The 14,065-nt window shown below is 48.0% G+C and overlaps 3 protein-coding genes across 3 annotated transcripts; 1 reads left to right on the top strand and 2 right to left on the bottom strand.

The window, feature by feature from the left end:
- Positions 1 to 211: 211 nt before the first annotated feature.
- Positions 212 to 1,038, bottom strand: BKA55DRAFT_539682 (uncharacterized protein; the record flags this gene model as incomplete). Its single annotated transcript, XM_046190167.1, has 3 exons — positions 212 to 389; positions 730 to 763; positions 795 to 1,038. 3 exons carry the CDS (start codon positions 1,036 to 1,038, stop codon positions 212 to 214), a joined length of 456 nt encoding a protein of 151 aa, XP_046049435.1.
- Positions 1,039 to 5,747: 4,709 nt separating this feature from the next.
- BKA55DRAFT_511419 (eukaryotic cytochrome b561-domain-containing protein) lies at positions 5,748 to 6,553 on the bottom strand (the record flags this gene model as incomplete). The annotated part of the gene is made up of 2 exons (XM_046187706.1): positions 5,748 to 6,361; positions 6,415 to 6,553. 2 exons carry the CDS (start codon positions 6,551 to 6,553, stop codon positions 5,748 to 5,750), a joined length of 753 nt encoding a protein of 250 aa, XP_046049434.1.
- A 985-nt stretch (positions 6,554 to 7,538) lies between these two features.
- Positions 7,539 to 11,893, top strand: BKA55DRAFT_511793 (uncharacterized protein; the record flags this gene model as incomplete). Its single annotated transcript, XM_046187744.1, has 8 exons — positions 7,539 to 7,641; positions 7,702 to 8,417; positions 8,481 to 8,642; positions 8,991 to 9,072; positions 9,095 to 9,424; positions 9,500 to 9,876; positions 9,925 to 10,323; positions 10,376 to 11,893. 8 exons carry the CDS (start codon positions 7,539 to 7,541, stop codon positions 11,891 to 11,893), a joined length of 3,687 nt encoding a protein of 1,228 aa, XP_046049433.1.
- Positions 11,894 to 14,065: the final 2,172 nt, after the last annotated feature.

Raw genomic sequence — 14,065 nt, 5'->3', positions numbered from 1 at the left:
CCGAGGTGTGTTTATTGATCGGTACGGAGGTCAGGATAGGATGGCCCAGGATCCGAGTGTGAGGGCCGTAAGAGGACGTTCCAACGACGGGGCAACGAGCAGCCGGAACGCAACGCAGGAGGTTTGAGAGTGGAAAATTGGAGGTTCTACCACACACCGGTCCTTCGCAGTGAATTGCAGTGTGTCTCTCAGACTGTCTTGGTGCGGAGAGTCAAAAGGTAGCGGTGGTAGCGGTGGTAGAAAGAGGTGGACTGAATCGGCCTGGCCTGGCTAGTGAGAGAGACTGGAGACTCCTCAAACGGGCACTTTGAAGAACCGATTTCAAGGTGGGCAAAGTTGGCTTCTGGCTTGCATTTGACTCAGGTACATCAAAGTAGTATACAGCGGCTCTGCGGTACCAGTTAGCACATAATGGTCGGACATACTACTTGTCTGGTACTTGGCTAGCACACGATGCTGGCGCGCAAAACGGGGGTAAGTAGTGCCAACCCTGCACGCGATGACGTCGAGAAAGAGACCCTCAGGGAAAGAAGCAAATCGGTAGCACCTTACCTGGTCACCTACGTAGCCTGCAGGTACGTACCGAATTGGAAATCGCAGTCCCAGAGTAAAAGAGGGCTAAAAGAAACTCTTCTCTTTTCTATTCGCACACAATGTTCACGGCCATGAATCGCTTTACACAATACCATCTTGCTTTGTCACTTTCCGTCCTAATCACATTGCATTTACATTGCATGCACAGACTCGAGCAGCGATGATGCTACTAATAATAATCAACAGTATCAGCAACTCACAGCAAATATATTTATCCCATGCATTCAGGGGATTGGCTGGTCGGTGCTCATGATGCTCCTGAGCGCAGATTACAATGAAAGGCCAAGGAGACCAATGGCTGCAAAAGTGGGTGCTGGCGGCTGGTGCATCATCATCGTCATCGTCCGCTGTTAACCCTGGTAACCAGCCAAGCATCAGCCCCAGCCGATGGCCACTTACAGCCCTCGCGACGAGAGCTTTGCTTCCAGCGACAACCACATCCATCGTCTGCCCTATGGCCTGTATCCAATGGCTGCCAGGAACGCTGTAGGTACACAACCTTTCCCAGGGCAAACAATACGCCAGCGTTGATCAAGCGCGCTGTAGTGGCTGTCGCGAACCCAGGTTCTGGGTTCGTCAAATGGCCACCTGCTCATAAGACTATAATAAGAAACCTTCTCAGCAGCACCCGCTTGCTAACGGGTATTCAAAGTGGTTTTATTTCGTTTGCGATCAAAGCGAGCTGTTCATCCTGTGACCAATCTGGCAGTCATCTGTCCTTGTAAAGTCTCTCAATGTTATTCTTCATGCTTTCTTCGTCACAGATCGAGTAGCGCTCGAGCCACCACTGTGACCTGTCATCGGTCATGGTGGCCTTTCCCCATGGACCCTCTCGTTCTCGCTCTAGATCGGCGATCTTCAGTTAAATTGTCTCTGTTTAGGCATTTTTGACAGAAGCCACAGAAACAGGGACAAGGACTTTCGATCATGTTCAGGATGAGGCTCTATGCTATTTACTCCGTTAACAAGAAGACGAGGCGTCTCGATGAGCAGACTATTTCAACAGCCGTCTGCCTCTAATCCTGATCCCTTCTGACGTACGACACAAGCTGCCTCTTTCTCAGAACGAAGCAGCATGGAGTCTCTTTAGGCGAGCCAGTTTCTAAAACAGCCAAACCAATGATTTCCTACAGCCCATAATGTATCTCCCCTATTCGCCTAATGCTGCCAAGCAAATTGACACAATCACACTCGACGTCCAGTTGACATCATCATGGCTTTCATGGCTTTTTGTTGCCTGTCTGCTACCCGTTGTGTTATCATTCGTGGAAACAACCCGCTTCACCGAATTCAATAATTGACTCTCCCCCCCTCCAGGAAACTCCCCAGTGAATTTAGCTCGTCCCATGGGCAGAATGAATTCATTCTAGCCTCGTTTTTACCGACAACTCAATCACACTGCAGATTAGTAGGCCCTCAGGTGCTTTTTGGTCACAGACATCCTTCACCAGTGGGGAGGCCTTTCTGGGGTCAGCCCTCAATTCCAATTTCAATGTTCCCATATTAGGACTCGGCCTGCCACGCGGGTCTGTGGGCTGACGGAATGTAGCCGGACAAGCAAGAGAGCGTAGTCACGGAGGACTTGATGAGCTCCATTATGTGCCGGGATGTTTTTATTAACATACCGGACTACTGAAAATTGCCCTCAGTTCTTATGTCTGTTCTGTCCAAGTGCCTGCCTCCTTTCCAGAGAAATGTAGCTTATGGGGACAAACCTGTCAATGCTAGATTTTCCTTGTGGGTACTCGCAAAGAACCTGGCCACAAAGTATCAGCTCCTCCATTGTGTTGAAAGGGAAGAACTACGCAGCACTCAACTCGAACGAAAAGTACCATCCCTTATCGAGGTCAGGCCGACTGGCATTTAGACAGGTTTCCTTCCTTCGGTTATGCACTTTGTGTGCCTCGCTCAGGACCTCACAAAGCAGTGGGCTCAACTGAAATCTGAGATGTGACATAGTGGTAGTCTTCCAATTCCTTACACAAAAGGCCGAACCGTCGTTCTACAGCAAGCTCAGCTTCTGTTGTGTTGGTCACACTTGTAACCAGGCCTACAGTTGTTCCCTTGTTTATTGGATTATGCGCCTTCTCAGTGTCTCGTGCTTCCACCGGCGCCTGAAGCAGCGTCTGGTTTGAGATGAAGGCGCTTTCGCATGACGTCTGTGTGTTCAAGACTTGCCGTGACGTCAAACAGAGCGCGCCACAAGAAACCCAACCAATCTCAAGCTGTGGGGTGAACCATGCCCATGCCTGTCTCTGGCGACAACGTGTCTAGCCTCCGAGGTACGGATCTGATAGAAGCTCCCAGGAGCCCTGTGTAGGTTTTCGTCTGCTTCAGATCCAGGCACCTGGGTCTACTTACCCGCTGCTTTATTACTGTAACTTTGTTATCGCCTCAGACAACAACAATCAACAAGACCAATATCAACAACACAGACAACCACTGAACCAGACAAAGATAATTATCAAGTTTCTCTTGTTATTTTATGGCAAACCCGTTCATCTTTCCTTTTGAGAAGAAGCTGCAGCGTATTACTTGCAGAAACCCCAAAGTAAGGGCTAGATAACCACAATCACAATATATGAGCTGTGGAACAGAAATCATGTGCTACATACCACGCATTCAATCAACCGAGCCTGGTTGGTCAAAGCGATATTTGATCTCCAAAGAGCACAGGCTCCCTTGGGCTGTCCAAGTTTGGAATCACGGGTCGTGAAGCGATCTGCAGGCATGAGTCGGTGAGTAAAATTTTGTTCAAATAGACCTCCCACACCAAAAAATGGTATTGCATTAATATGTATTGTTTGTTTATCTCCTGTGCCATTATAGCCTCTCATACCCAAGCGGGGAGTTTTAGGCAGGATGTGGGACTTTATCTCCATCAGCCAGCCAGTTGTTGACATCCTGGTCCAACCTGAATCGGGGATTATTCGAGAAGCTCAACTTAGGACGAGGTCTATCTCTGCCAATCTTGGTTACCCTGGATTCACCAGCTGTGCGGATACAGACGCCATGACCGTTTTTCTGCCTAATGGATCCTTGCTCATGTTACTTCGAGCTTGGGGTCTCGTGGGATGTGGGTTATCGAATGACTTGAAGATTTTGGATTCCGAACATAAAAAACCTGTCACACGTGCATGGATAAGACATGGTTTCTTCATTCGAAGTATGTAGCCATGGGTCGTGAGATCTCAGCCTTTGCCTTGCCTCGCTTTCATCTTAAGCTTTATAATAGGCCTGTTGGCATGATTCTCCATGGGGTTGACCCCGTTATCAATACCTAGGCAAGTAAGTGAATAGCTGGTACACTTGGCATTGTCAGGCCGTGCACTTCACGATTCGGCTTCGGCGGAGTTGGTATCTTATCGCAAATAGCAATGGAGAAATGCCACCAGAGACAATCAAAGAGATATGCAACTGCAATTGCATGTAGGTGATTGTGCCCAGGACCAAGAAAGCTTATCGATTATTCACCGTCATAGTTGCGTTCTTAAGAGCATCTAACGATCTAGCTCAGTAGGCTCGGCACTTGGACAGTGAAATTGGCTGTCTATCGTATCATGTTGCATGCTATTTACAGCACCATACCTGGTATATAAAGGTAGCCGATATATGTGCCAAATTTAGGATATAGACTTCGGTTCACCAGTAGATTGCACTGTAGTATGTTTTCTACCGGTATACCCCAAACATCGGGCACTCGCAGGAATGCTCATGTCGTATCTGATCCTGCTCTATATGTTCTGTCAAGGAATTCCGACTAACCTCATACATCCCTTATATTTTAGACCTATGACTACGGGCTAAGAGCCCCCCGAAAAAGATATGCATTTTTAACACTACTTGTTTCTTACCTAATGAGTAGTTTAGTTAGGTATCTTAATCTTGGAATCCCCTGCTTTGACAGAACTTCTAGTGTCTAGCTACCTAGTAACTTGGTACACCCAAGCTTTATATCGCCTTGTCTGTTATTGCACAACCTCTGCATCACATAATGATAGCAATCATTGCCCACGAAATTCATCACCGAGAGGGAAAATAGAATTACATAGTGCATACAAGTTTGTTCTCTGTCTGATGCAGCCGCGCTGGAACCACCTTTGTCAACAGAAACATCCTTGTATACTTCTTGCCAACGACTTCCACAAGACGGTAGAGCACTGGGCCTTTGTCGATTAAGCAAATGCAGTAACTCCTCCCCGATTGAGGGAGGAGATATCACAGCAGGACCTGAGGGGGTGAAAGAAAGGGGGTGAAAGAAAAAGCCAGACTTCAATCTTATGTAACAATACACTTAACCTGGTTTTAGATATGTTTTGTATGATAAATCCTGAAATTTCACTCTTTTCTACATCTAATTAGAGACCTGAAATCTCTCCCCACCCCGACGAAAGAGAACCCCCTATTCTTGAAGCGGGATGGAGTAGACTCATCGTCGAACTGGGGAAGATCATGAAACTCATAGCATGCCGGGATGAAAGCCTTAAGCAGTCTGAAGAATGTTTTGTCAAAGTGTTTTGTGATATATTATGTCTGATCCATGTGTTCAGCTTCCGGTCCCGGTAATATAACATAACAGATGATATGACTCAAATAAAAGTTGAATATGACGGAGCGAGGCATATGTACATTTTATACGTTTCCACGGAAGAAAAAGCGAATCTGTGGCTACGAGTCTCTTTGTATGGTCAATATGCAACACTGTTGATCAAGGTCGGTACAACTCAGAAGTCAAGAACACGCAGTCGCTAACTTCGTCACAAGATATATTTCCATTGGGCATAGTGAAACTGGCAAATTGATCAGACTGTTATAGCTAAACGTGGATGAGACAAGTAAGTCTCCTGGTAGAGCTCTTCGTGATAGATGCTAAACAAAAAAAAGGTGGACAAGGAAAATCAGTAGTAAAAGTGATGAAATCTCGCTCCCTGATAACAGCCAGCCGCGTGGCTTCTTCCAAAAAATTCCTAACATAAATATGCCAGGGGCGCAGTACAAAAGCTTTCAGGACAGTTCCAAACACCAAGAACGTGGATAACACCAGACGCCGTGTTCTAAGGCCGTATGCGAACTCATCGCACATGAGAGTGTGACCTACAAATTCCATGCAACTGTGTTTCCGGCAGTGGTCAAGGTATGAAGAGCAAGGAAGATTAAGTCGAGTTAGGACCAGGGAAGCCGAGCTTTTGCTTCTGAATTCGAGGGACAACACCCACCAAAGTGACAATAGCCAACAGGAACACGGCCCACAACTTGATCTTCAGCACATTATGGTTGTAGTCTGTCTCAACAGCACTAACGACGGTAGCCAAGAGCAGAACAAAGACGGTATATCCGCTCCAGCGATGGTACTTCCAGACGGCCTTGGCATTGTTCACGCCGCCATACAGTGCTGGGGTAGCCCACATGGTGAAACCAACTCCGTACTGGAGAAGAAGAACGATGGAGGAGATGACACCGAGATAGCCGTGGACAGAGTGAAAGTGAGGCCCATTGTTTGCAATCTTATTATACTCGATAATGGTTACGCCAGCAACAAGGATCAAGAAGGCCACGAGGTTGAGAATGGCATGTACGCGCTGACCGATGCGCTTCTGCTCGGCCGTATGAGTCGGCTGCAGACTTAGAACAGACTGAGCCAGGGTGAGAACCGCAAGAGATTGAAGCAGTGGGTGAGCTGAGAAGAGGATCAAAGGCTTGGAGAGGACGCTTGCCCAGATCAGAATAGTGAGCAGGACCACGCCCAGCTGAGCTACTATTCCAGTACCTGAACACCGGACAGTCAGCTATAAGTCAGTTGTATATAAATTTGAGGCTTACCGAGAACGAGGTTTTTGATCATGGGAACGCCATCTTCTTGCGCAGCATCGCCAGGTCGACCAAGGAGAGGCTCAGTTTCTCTGGCTGACAGATCCTCGATTGGAGGGAATCGCTCCGGAACACCTGTAGCACTCGCCATTATGAACGCGCTGATGGGAAGAGGTGTCTTCTAAGCGTGAGACTCAGGCTTTGTGTATATGATCTGCAAACAAAAGAACAGATAAAGAGTTGCCGAGTCGAACTCTATGACTACTTGTTCACGCCTCGAGCTTAGCAACAGCGCAAGTACTTGGAGGGAATTCACAAATGCAGATGATCATGTATGTGAGTGAGAAGGTTTACAGTGACAAATTCGTGTTTTCGCTTCGCTTCTATTTGCAATCACCGTTGACGTCAATGAGACCATTGAGCTTTAGCCAATCAGAAGACATCTTTTTGCAATAGCGCGGGGTAGAGCGAGGGATACATCATGTAGCGTGGTAATAGCGTCAATGTCTAGGGTAAGTAAGAAGGAAATGAAACAGAATTTAAGGGTTGGCGGATGATCTGTATATAAAATCGGTGTAATTATCTATTACTCGATATGATCGAGCAAACAGCTTAAGCTACCCGATAAGCTCTTTGACTATCGTCAAATTGACCGCCACCAACGATGCTCTGGTTGGTCCATCGTTGCTTTTAAAGGGCCCCGAAAAACGGCTGGACGGCTAAGCATGACAATCCTCCACTCCCCCGAAGCCGGCGACGGGACGGCAATTGGCTAGACGGCCGGCGGCCAGCCGAAACCCCAGACTTATCTGCAGTTGCATCACATTTAAGGTCTAGAATTGGTGAAGGACCGTACGTAAGAGAAGTATCATATTGTTTGCAGTACCGAAGCATCCAATAGAAAAAAGGAAACAGGCCAAAAACCCGGCAGCATTTGCCATGATCCAATATTAACGCCATGTCAGTGGGCAGTTCGGAAGTGGCCGAGCTCCCCTTCTCCGACTAACAGAACAGATCATGGCCTCAGCCGAAGGAAATAAGGCGATAAGATCGTTCTACAAAATCGCCCGACTCCCGGATTCCAGAGAATTCTAGATCCGTATTCTTTAATTCTGTATTGTATTAAAACATACATCATGACTTCCATTGCTGACGAAATCGAGTACAAGCTCGACAATGTCGAGGTCTCAACGGTTCGTCCAGACGACATTAACAAGACTTTCCGTTCAACATGCATTGGTATGAGGTTGAAAATACTCACTTAAACTGACCCGTAGTAATAATACTGAATAATTGCAGATCTCATCTCTAGTGGCCTCGGTGGTAAAGTCCTTGGCTACTCTGACCAATGGTTCTGCGAGGCGTCCAACCTGTTGAACCCCAAAGCTCCAATTGCTCAGCCAGGTAAGATGGTCTTCACAGGTGCTTGGTATGACGGTTGGGAGACTCGACGACACAACCAGGAGCCATTCGACTACGCCATAATCAAGTTGGGCGTCGCCTCTGGCACAATTGAAGGAGTCGAGATCGATACAGCCTTCTTCAATGGAAACCACGCTCCTGCTATCTCCGTCGAGGGTGTCTTCAACCAAGATGATGACAAGGTTGTTTCATGGGGAGGAGGTCGTGGAGAATGGGAGACCATCCTCGGTATCCAGGAGTGTGGTCCTTCTCAGCGCTTTGCCTGGAAGCTCAAGACTCCTAGCCAAAAGGCCTACACACACGTGAGACTCAACATGTACCCCGACGGTGGTATCGCACGATTTCGTCTCTATGGACACGCCGTCCCCGTCTTCCCTGAAGACAAGGATGCCGTCTTTGATCTTGCTGCAGCTCAAAATGGAGGCATTGCTGTGTCGTGTAGCGACGAACACTTTGGAACCAAGGACAACCTTATCATCCCCGGCCGCGGAAAGGATATGGGCGATGGTTGGGAGACAAAGCGGTCACGAGGAAAGGACCATACTGATTTCGCCATCATCAAGCTCGGTGCCCCTGGATACATCGAGAAGTGGGTTGTTGACACTGCGCACTTTAGAGGCAACTATCCTCAGAAAGTCTCAATTGAAGGTTGCGAGTGGACAGGCCACGGCGATCCTGTCGCAGATGCCACAGCCTGGAGAGTCTTTGTACCCCCGAGCAAGACGGGACCCGATCAGGAGCATGAGTTCGAGAGCGAAGAGAAAGAAAAGAAGGGCCTGGTAACTCACGTAAAGCTTATCATGATTCCTGATGGTGGAGTAAAGCGACTGCGGGCTTTTGGCAAGCGAGCAGTTTAGGGTAGTTGATGAACTTTGGATATGTTCGTGATGGATATAAATGAAATTAATTAGCATGACCTAAGATTGTAATGTATTAAAAAGTCATCTTATTTTTAGGTGGATACATCATCAATCTCAAACAATTCGCGTCTTATTTCATGCATCACAATCATTAAATGTCATGTCTCGGTATCGTATCGGCTTTATTTAGAGCTGAGAGACTTTAAAATGCCGGATTAGGTACAAAACTATACCCAATAATGCTGTGGCTGTACCTCTGTGACGACGTGTGTTGTATGTGCTCTTATAGGTGATAATTAACGTTAGGTGGTATCTCTTAGCGGAGCTGCTCCAAAACCTAAGCGGAATGACGGTTTCTCCACGACCTCATCAGGGACAAAGTGGGTAGGTTGCCCTCCACGACAACTCAGACGACATCAACACAAGCAACCAACTTCAGCTCCAACGATATCTCGATCCAATAACATCGGGTTATTCACCAAACAATAGAGAACTACCAAGATTACCTCCCTTTACCGTCAAACCATCTCCTGCAAAATTCCATGAACCACGCGCCGAATCTGAATCTGTCTCTGCCCCTCCCTCCATCATGGATCTAGGGGACTCTATCAGCCCCGAAGGACAGCCTGAGGAAAAGCCTCGAACCCTCCCTGCAGATCTACCCAGATCTCTCGACGACAGAAGACATGTGCCGAATGAGCACCTCATCACCGAGACAGAGATGTACGATGGTTGGCAAGGTTCGTCGCATCGCCACTGCGCATTTGCATTTGCGCATGTATAACCCCAACACGTCACTGACAGATTTGTAACAGGCCAGTCCCAGTTCCTCACCACACCAGCTATAGCAAAGCCTCTCAACTTCGGCAACCTGTCGCTAAACGACCCCGAATACGAGGATGACATTACCAAAGGACCCAAAGACAGCGACACGCGATTAATGGAAATGCTGGCCGCCCAGGCAGCGCACCAAGCAGCTCCTGCTTTCGAGAACGAAGATGAGGTCGTGAATAGCGAAAATCTGTCCGAGGCGGAGAAGAAGGAGAAACTACAGAAGGCCCTCAACATGGCTGCGAGTAACGGCGATGTCGACAGAATTCGAAAGCTCCTCAATGGGAAGGCAAAAGACTATCTTGATTTGGACGCTGAAGATGAGGACGGAACACCGCCCCTTATCTATGCCAGCTGCTTTGTGGGTGAGCCGTCATATGTTGTACATACATTGCTAACCTTCAGTTAGGGTCATGAACCCGTTGTCCAAGCATTGATCGATGCGGGTGCCGACGTCAACAAACAAGACCGCAATCAATGGACAGCTCTAATGTGGGCCATGACAAATCGACACAAGGGTATCGCTAAACTACTCCTCGATAATAATGCCTCCTCCGATCAAAAGACATCCTCAGGACGAACGGCATTTGACTTTGTTCCCCCGGATAGCGAGATGTCATTCTATCTTCACGACAATGGCTATAACATTGGAAACGCCGGAACAGATGACTTTTACCGACCTGGGTTCTCCCAGGATAGGTTCGAGGAAGAGATGGCTGAGAATGAGATGCGAAGAAGGCTGATGATGGAGAGTGCTCGTGATCTCGAGGTCGACCTGGGAAACGTGGGTATGGACGACCAACCCGAGGTATGGTTCAAATTGAAGTCGTGAAGAGCTGTTGGACTGACTGATAGTACAGCCTGTCGATGAATTTGAGGAAGAGCAGCAAGAATTTGACTGGAATCGCTGCTTACATGATCAAATGTTTGTCTTTCAGGAACACGAGCTGGAACGCATCCTTGATATCGTCATTACAAATATGACGCCGCAAAGATCACCGACACAGAAACCTGTCCCGGCCAACATGATATTCCTCAGCGCACGATATGCGCATTACCACTCAAGCCCCGAACTTCTGGAGCGACTCTTGGTGTCAGCTATGGATTACATCAACGACGTCGTTGAGAGGTGTCAGTGGGACATGACTATTCTAGCCTTTTGGATCTCGAACGCCACCCTACTGCTTCACTACCTCAAGAAAGACCCTGGACTTTTCGAGGCAACGGGTGAGTTCCAGGCACAGCTGGCTGAGTTGATAAATGAGATTTTTATTCTTATCGTGCGAGATGCCGAGCGACGTCTGGACAAGGTCTTGGACGTAGCCATGCTGGAACACGAGACTATTCCCGGATTCGAGGATATCACTTTCCAAAATGAGTGGAAGCTCTTCAAACGAAAGAAAGAAGTCAAAGAGGAGCCACTAGAAAAGCGATTCAGACCACCATCACCGAAGCAGCGAGCGAAACCAGCGCCCCGAAACGTCACCTCACTTCTCTCCTCTACTCTCTTTGTACTCGACCTCTATGATATCCACTCTGTGATTACTGCGCAAATCATTTCCCAATTGATTTACTGGATTGGAGCAGAGCTCTTCAACCGCATCATGTCAAATCGAAAGTACCTGGCCAGAACAAAGGCCATGCAGATCCGCATGAATATTTCCATCTTAGAAGATTGGGCTCGGACAAATAACAGACAGGCAGAGCACTTTGAAGGAGGTGAAATGCGCTCTTCGGGGGAGTCAACAATGGACGCTGCTCGAAGACATCTGGCACCTGTAATCCAGCTGCTCCAATGGCTCCAGTGTTTCTCGTCACTTAACGGAGATGATATGGAGGCTCTGGTTATCACACTACAGCAGCTCAAGAGACTGAGTCCTCAACAACTCATCCACTCAGCCAACCACTACAGGCCAGAAGTGGGCGAAAAGGGACTGCCAAAAAGTGCCATGAAATACTTGATCAATTTACAGAAAGAGGCGGCACTTAAGCGGGAGAGACGGCGGAGTGGTGTACCTTCACCACAAAAGTCAGGCCAGGACAGCACGCCAGTCACACCGGTAAAGGGCCGGTCAAACGGGAACAATCTCGCCACTCCTGGAAGTACTGCCAGTCCTCCCGAGGACGACTGGGATGAAGACGATGACATGCCAGAGCATCTGCTGCTGGATCCCGCCTTGATGTTGCCTTTCGTGCTGCCGTCGGTAACTGACATGCTTGTAACATACGGTGCTGGACTTGGTGGAGTTAACCGTGAGCGAGAGCGCAAGTATATCCCCACAGTGCCACCGGAGTTTCTTGAGAAGTTAGAGGTGAGCGGCGGAACTAGGAAGGGCCCTATGTTCGGCGAAGCAGATTGGGAGAATGAAGAAGTTTGAGAAGTAACACTAAGGCCGTCAAGAATGCACAACCGAGCCGGCCGAAGGCGAGACTCGACCTGGAAGATCCAATGAACGGGGAGGCCTTCTGAGACTCTTTTGCGTAAGCAGAGAAGTTTCTTGCCGTTGATAGGAAGGACTCAGAGGTGGGATGTGGACGTCATGGAGCATCTCATGGGCCAGATTTGGCGAGTTAAGCCAGTGATGGCAGGAACAACGGCAAGCCTCTTATGCAGGCTGTAAGGGGCAAAGAGCCCTGAGTGACGGGAGAAAACCCACGGTGGCGGACGCGCATCCACTGCCACGTTCTCAACGCGTTGGAAGACTATCACCAGACGGTGGAGCATTTGGCAAACGGCCAATCCTACACAGGTGCCAGAGCAGAAGGGGCAAGATGGAAGATGTATTCATTTGTAATTCTAGCATGAGCGAGGTTGTATAGCTCAGCATATGGCGAATGGAGTCGTGCAAGGAGAATCTGAAAACCTGATATTTTGCCCATTGTTGATTGCTTTTTGCTGCCATGATCCGTCCGTGAAAGGCATGTGCTAGCCCTCTCAGCTCTCCAGTTTACCAGCCACCTGATCGAACGGTGACTGTTTGACTCACCAGACTTGTGGTTGCAGAACGAGCTTCAAGCTTTGTGGGCCAAACGCGCTGTAGTCCAGCCTAGCAAGGATTACGCATCCACTTCAGAACAACGCGGCGTTGTCTTTTGCTGCATGCACTCAACCGTTGGCAGTTTGGATTTAGGCTAGAGGGAACTCATTTTCTCTTTTCCAGTTGTGCGTTGTTTGTTTGCCCTACCTATCCCGGCCGATAAGTGTTTGTCGTTCTTTGTTCATCTGGCGTTTCCGTCGCCTTGCCAGCCTCGAAAAAGTTACAGAAGCGACACAGAAGAAAAGACGATAAAAATGTCCTTTACCGCTATTCGCTGTTGTCTCCCGCCTCATCACTAAGAGAAGAGAAAAAAGATGTCCCCACTAACCACGCGGTAGACGGATCAACGTGGAGGAAAATGCAGCAACAAGGGGTTGCCCGATGAGTTGGCATCGACACACTAGGACATGGGGGTCTAGGGCGGTGACAGCTACAGTGGCAGCCTTCAAAGAAGCCATTCTATGGAGAGAACGTGGACTCTCTACGGCATCCGGCGGCCGTGGCCCGGCCGGGACGGAAGGGTACGTGCAGCCATCCCGGTGTCATCTACGATATTCCCTCTTTTTTGTTTTCATTATTATGCAAGTTCCCTATAAGCCAAACGAGGAGAATCTCAGCCGGCTTAACACCAAAGCAGGACAAAGTCCGATCCCTGCATGGATCCCAGCATAAAAATATCCCTAGGTTCGGGAGCGGGTAGATCTTCCAAGGGCAGATAGATCGCTCTGTTAAGATTCACGATAATCATGTGAAGACTGAGACAATTTCCAGTCTTGTTTTTTCTTTTCCGTTCTTGCTGGGGAAACGAAAAAAAGAGAAAGAGAAAAAAAAAAGCAATTCGGTAGTACTGTACTCCGTATTTCGTGGTGCTTCATGCAAAAGGGAGAGTTAAGTTCGTGGCGGACCTTGGTAGAGAATGTGATGGAGTGTAAGAGCTCGCATAAAAAGTCTCAATTAAGCACAGCCTATCGGGAGATCATCATCTGAGTTTGACCCAGAGCTAAGGAACCACTAACTCAATAATCGTAAACTCATAATAATTTCAAGAAGAGATTTTGGTTTAATTGTAAAATCAAAGTCAAGTAGGCGTCAGAACTGAAGATGAACAAGTGCTTATTGCTCATCAGTACTATGTATAATTACATATAACTCATGGTGACGAACTGATGATGATACGCATAGAGGAAAAACAGAGTTTGATACGCGTTCTCGTGTAATTAAAATTAGTGGCGGCAACGTTATACTAAGGCTCCGAGATGACTGCACAGTTGGTTGTTTAGTTGATCTAAAAACGGCGATTGCGTGGTTTACTTGCATATGAATACGGCTCCCACTCAATCACACCAGAACATGTTATCAAAGTTTTATCTTTGTTTGGAGGCTGCTGTTGTTGAGGCGTCTTGGCTTCGGCTAAGGTGACTGATGGCTGAGGCGCTATTAGATGTGTTCCAGAATAATTGACTGTCGTTAAGTTAGTGGGTTGGAGCGGAAAAGAAACGCGAAATTGAAGGG

The sequence above is a fragment of the Fusarium redolens genome (assembly GCF_020744475.1).
Source record: "Fusarium redolens strain MPI-CAGE-AT-0023 chromosome Unknown BKA55scaffold_8, whole genome shotgun sequence".
In the NCBI taxonomy this organism is placed as follows: Eukaryota; Fungi; Ascomycota; class Sordariomycetes; order Hypocreales; family Nectriaceae; genus Fusarium; species Fusarium redolens.
Note: the sequence above shows the minus strand (reverse complement) of the source record. Positions and strands in the feature narration are given on the sequence as shown.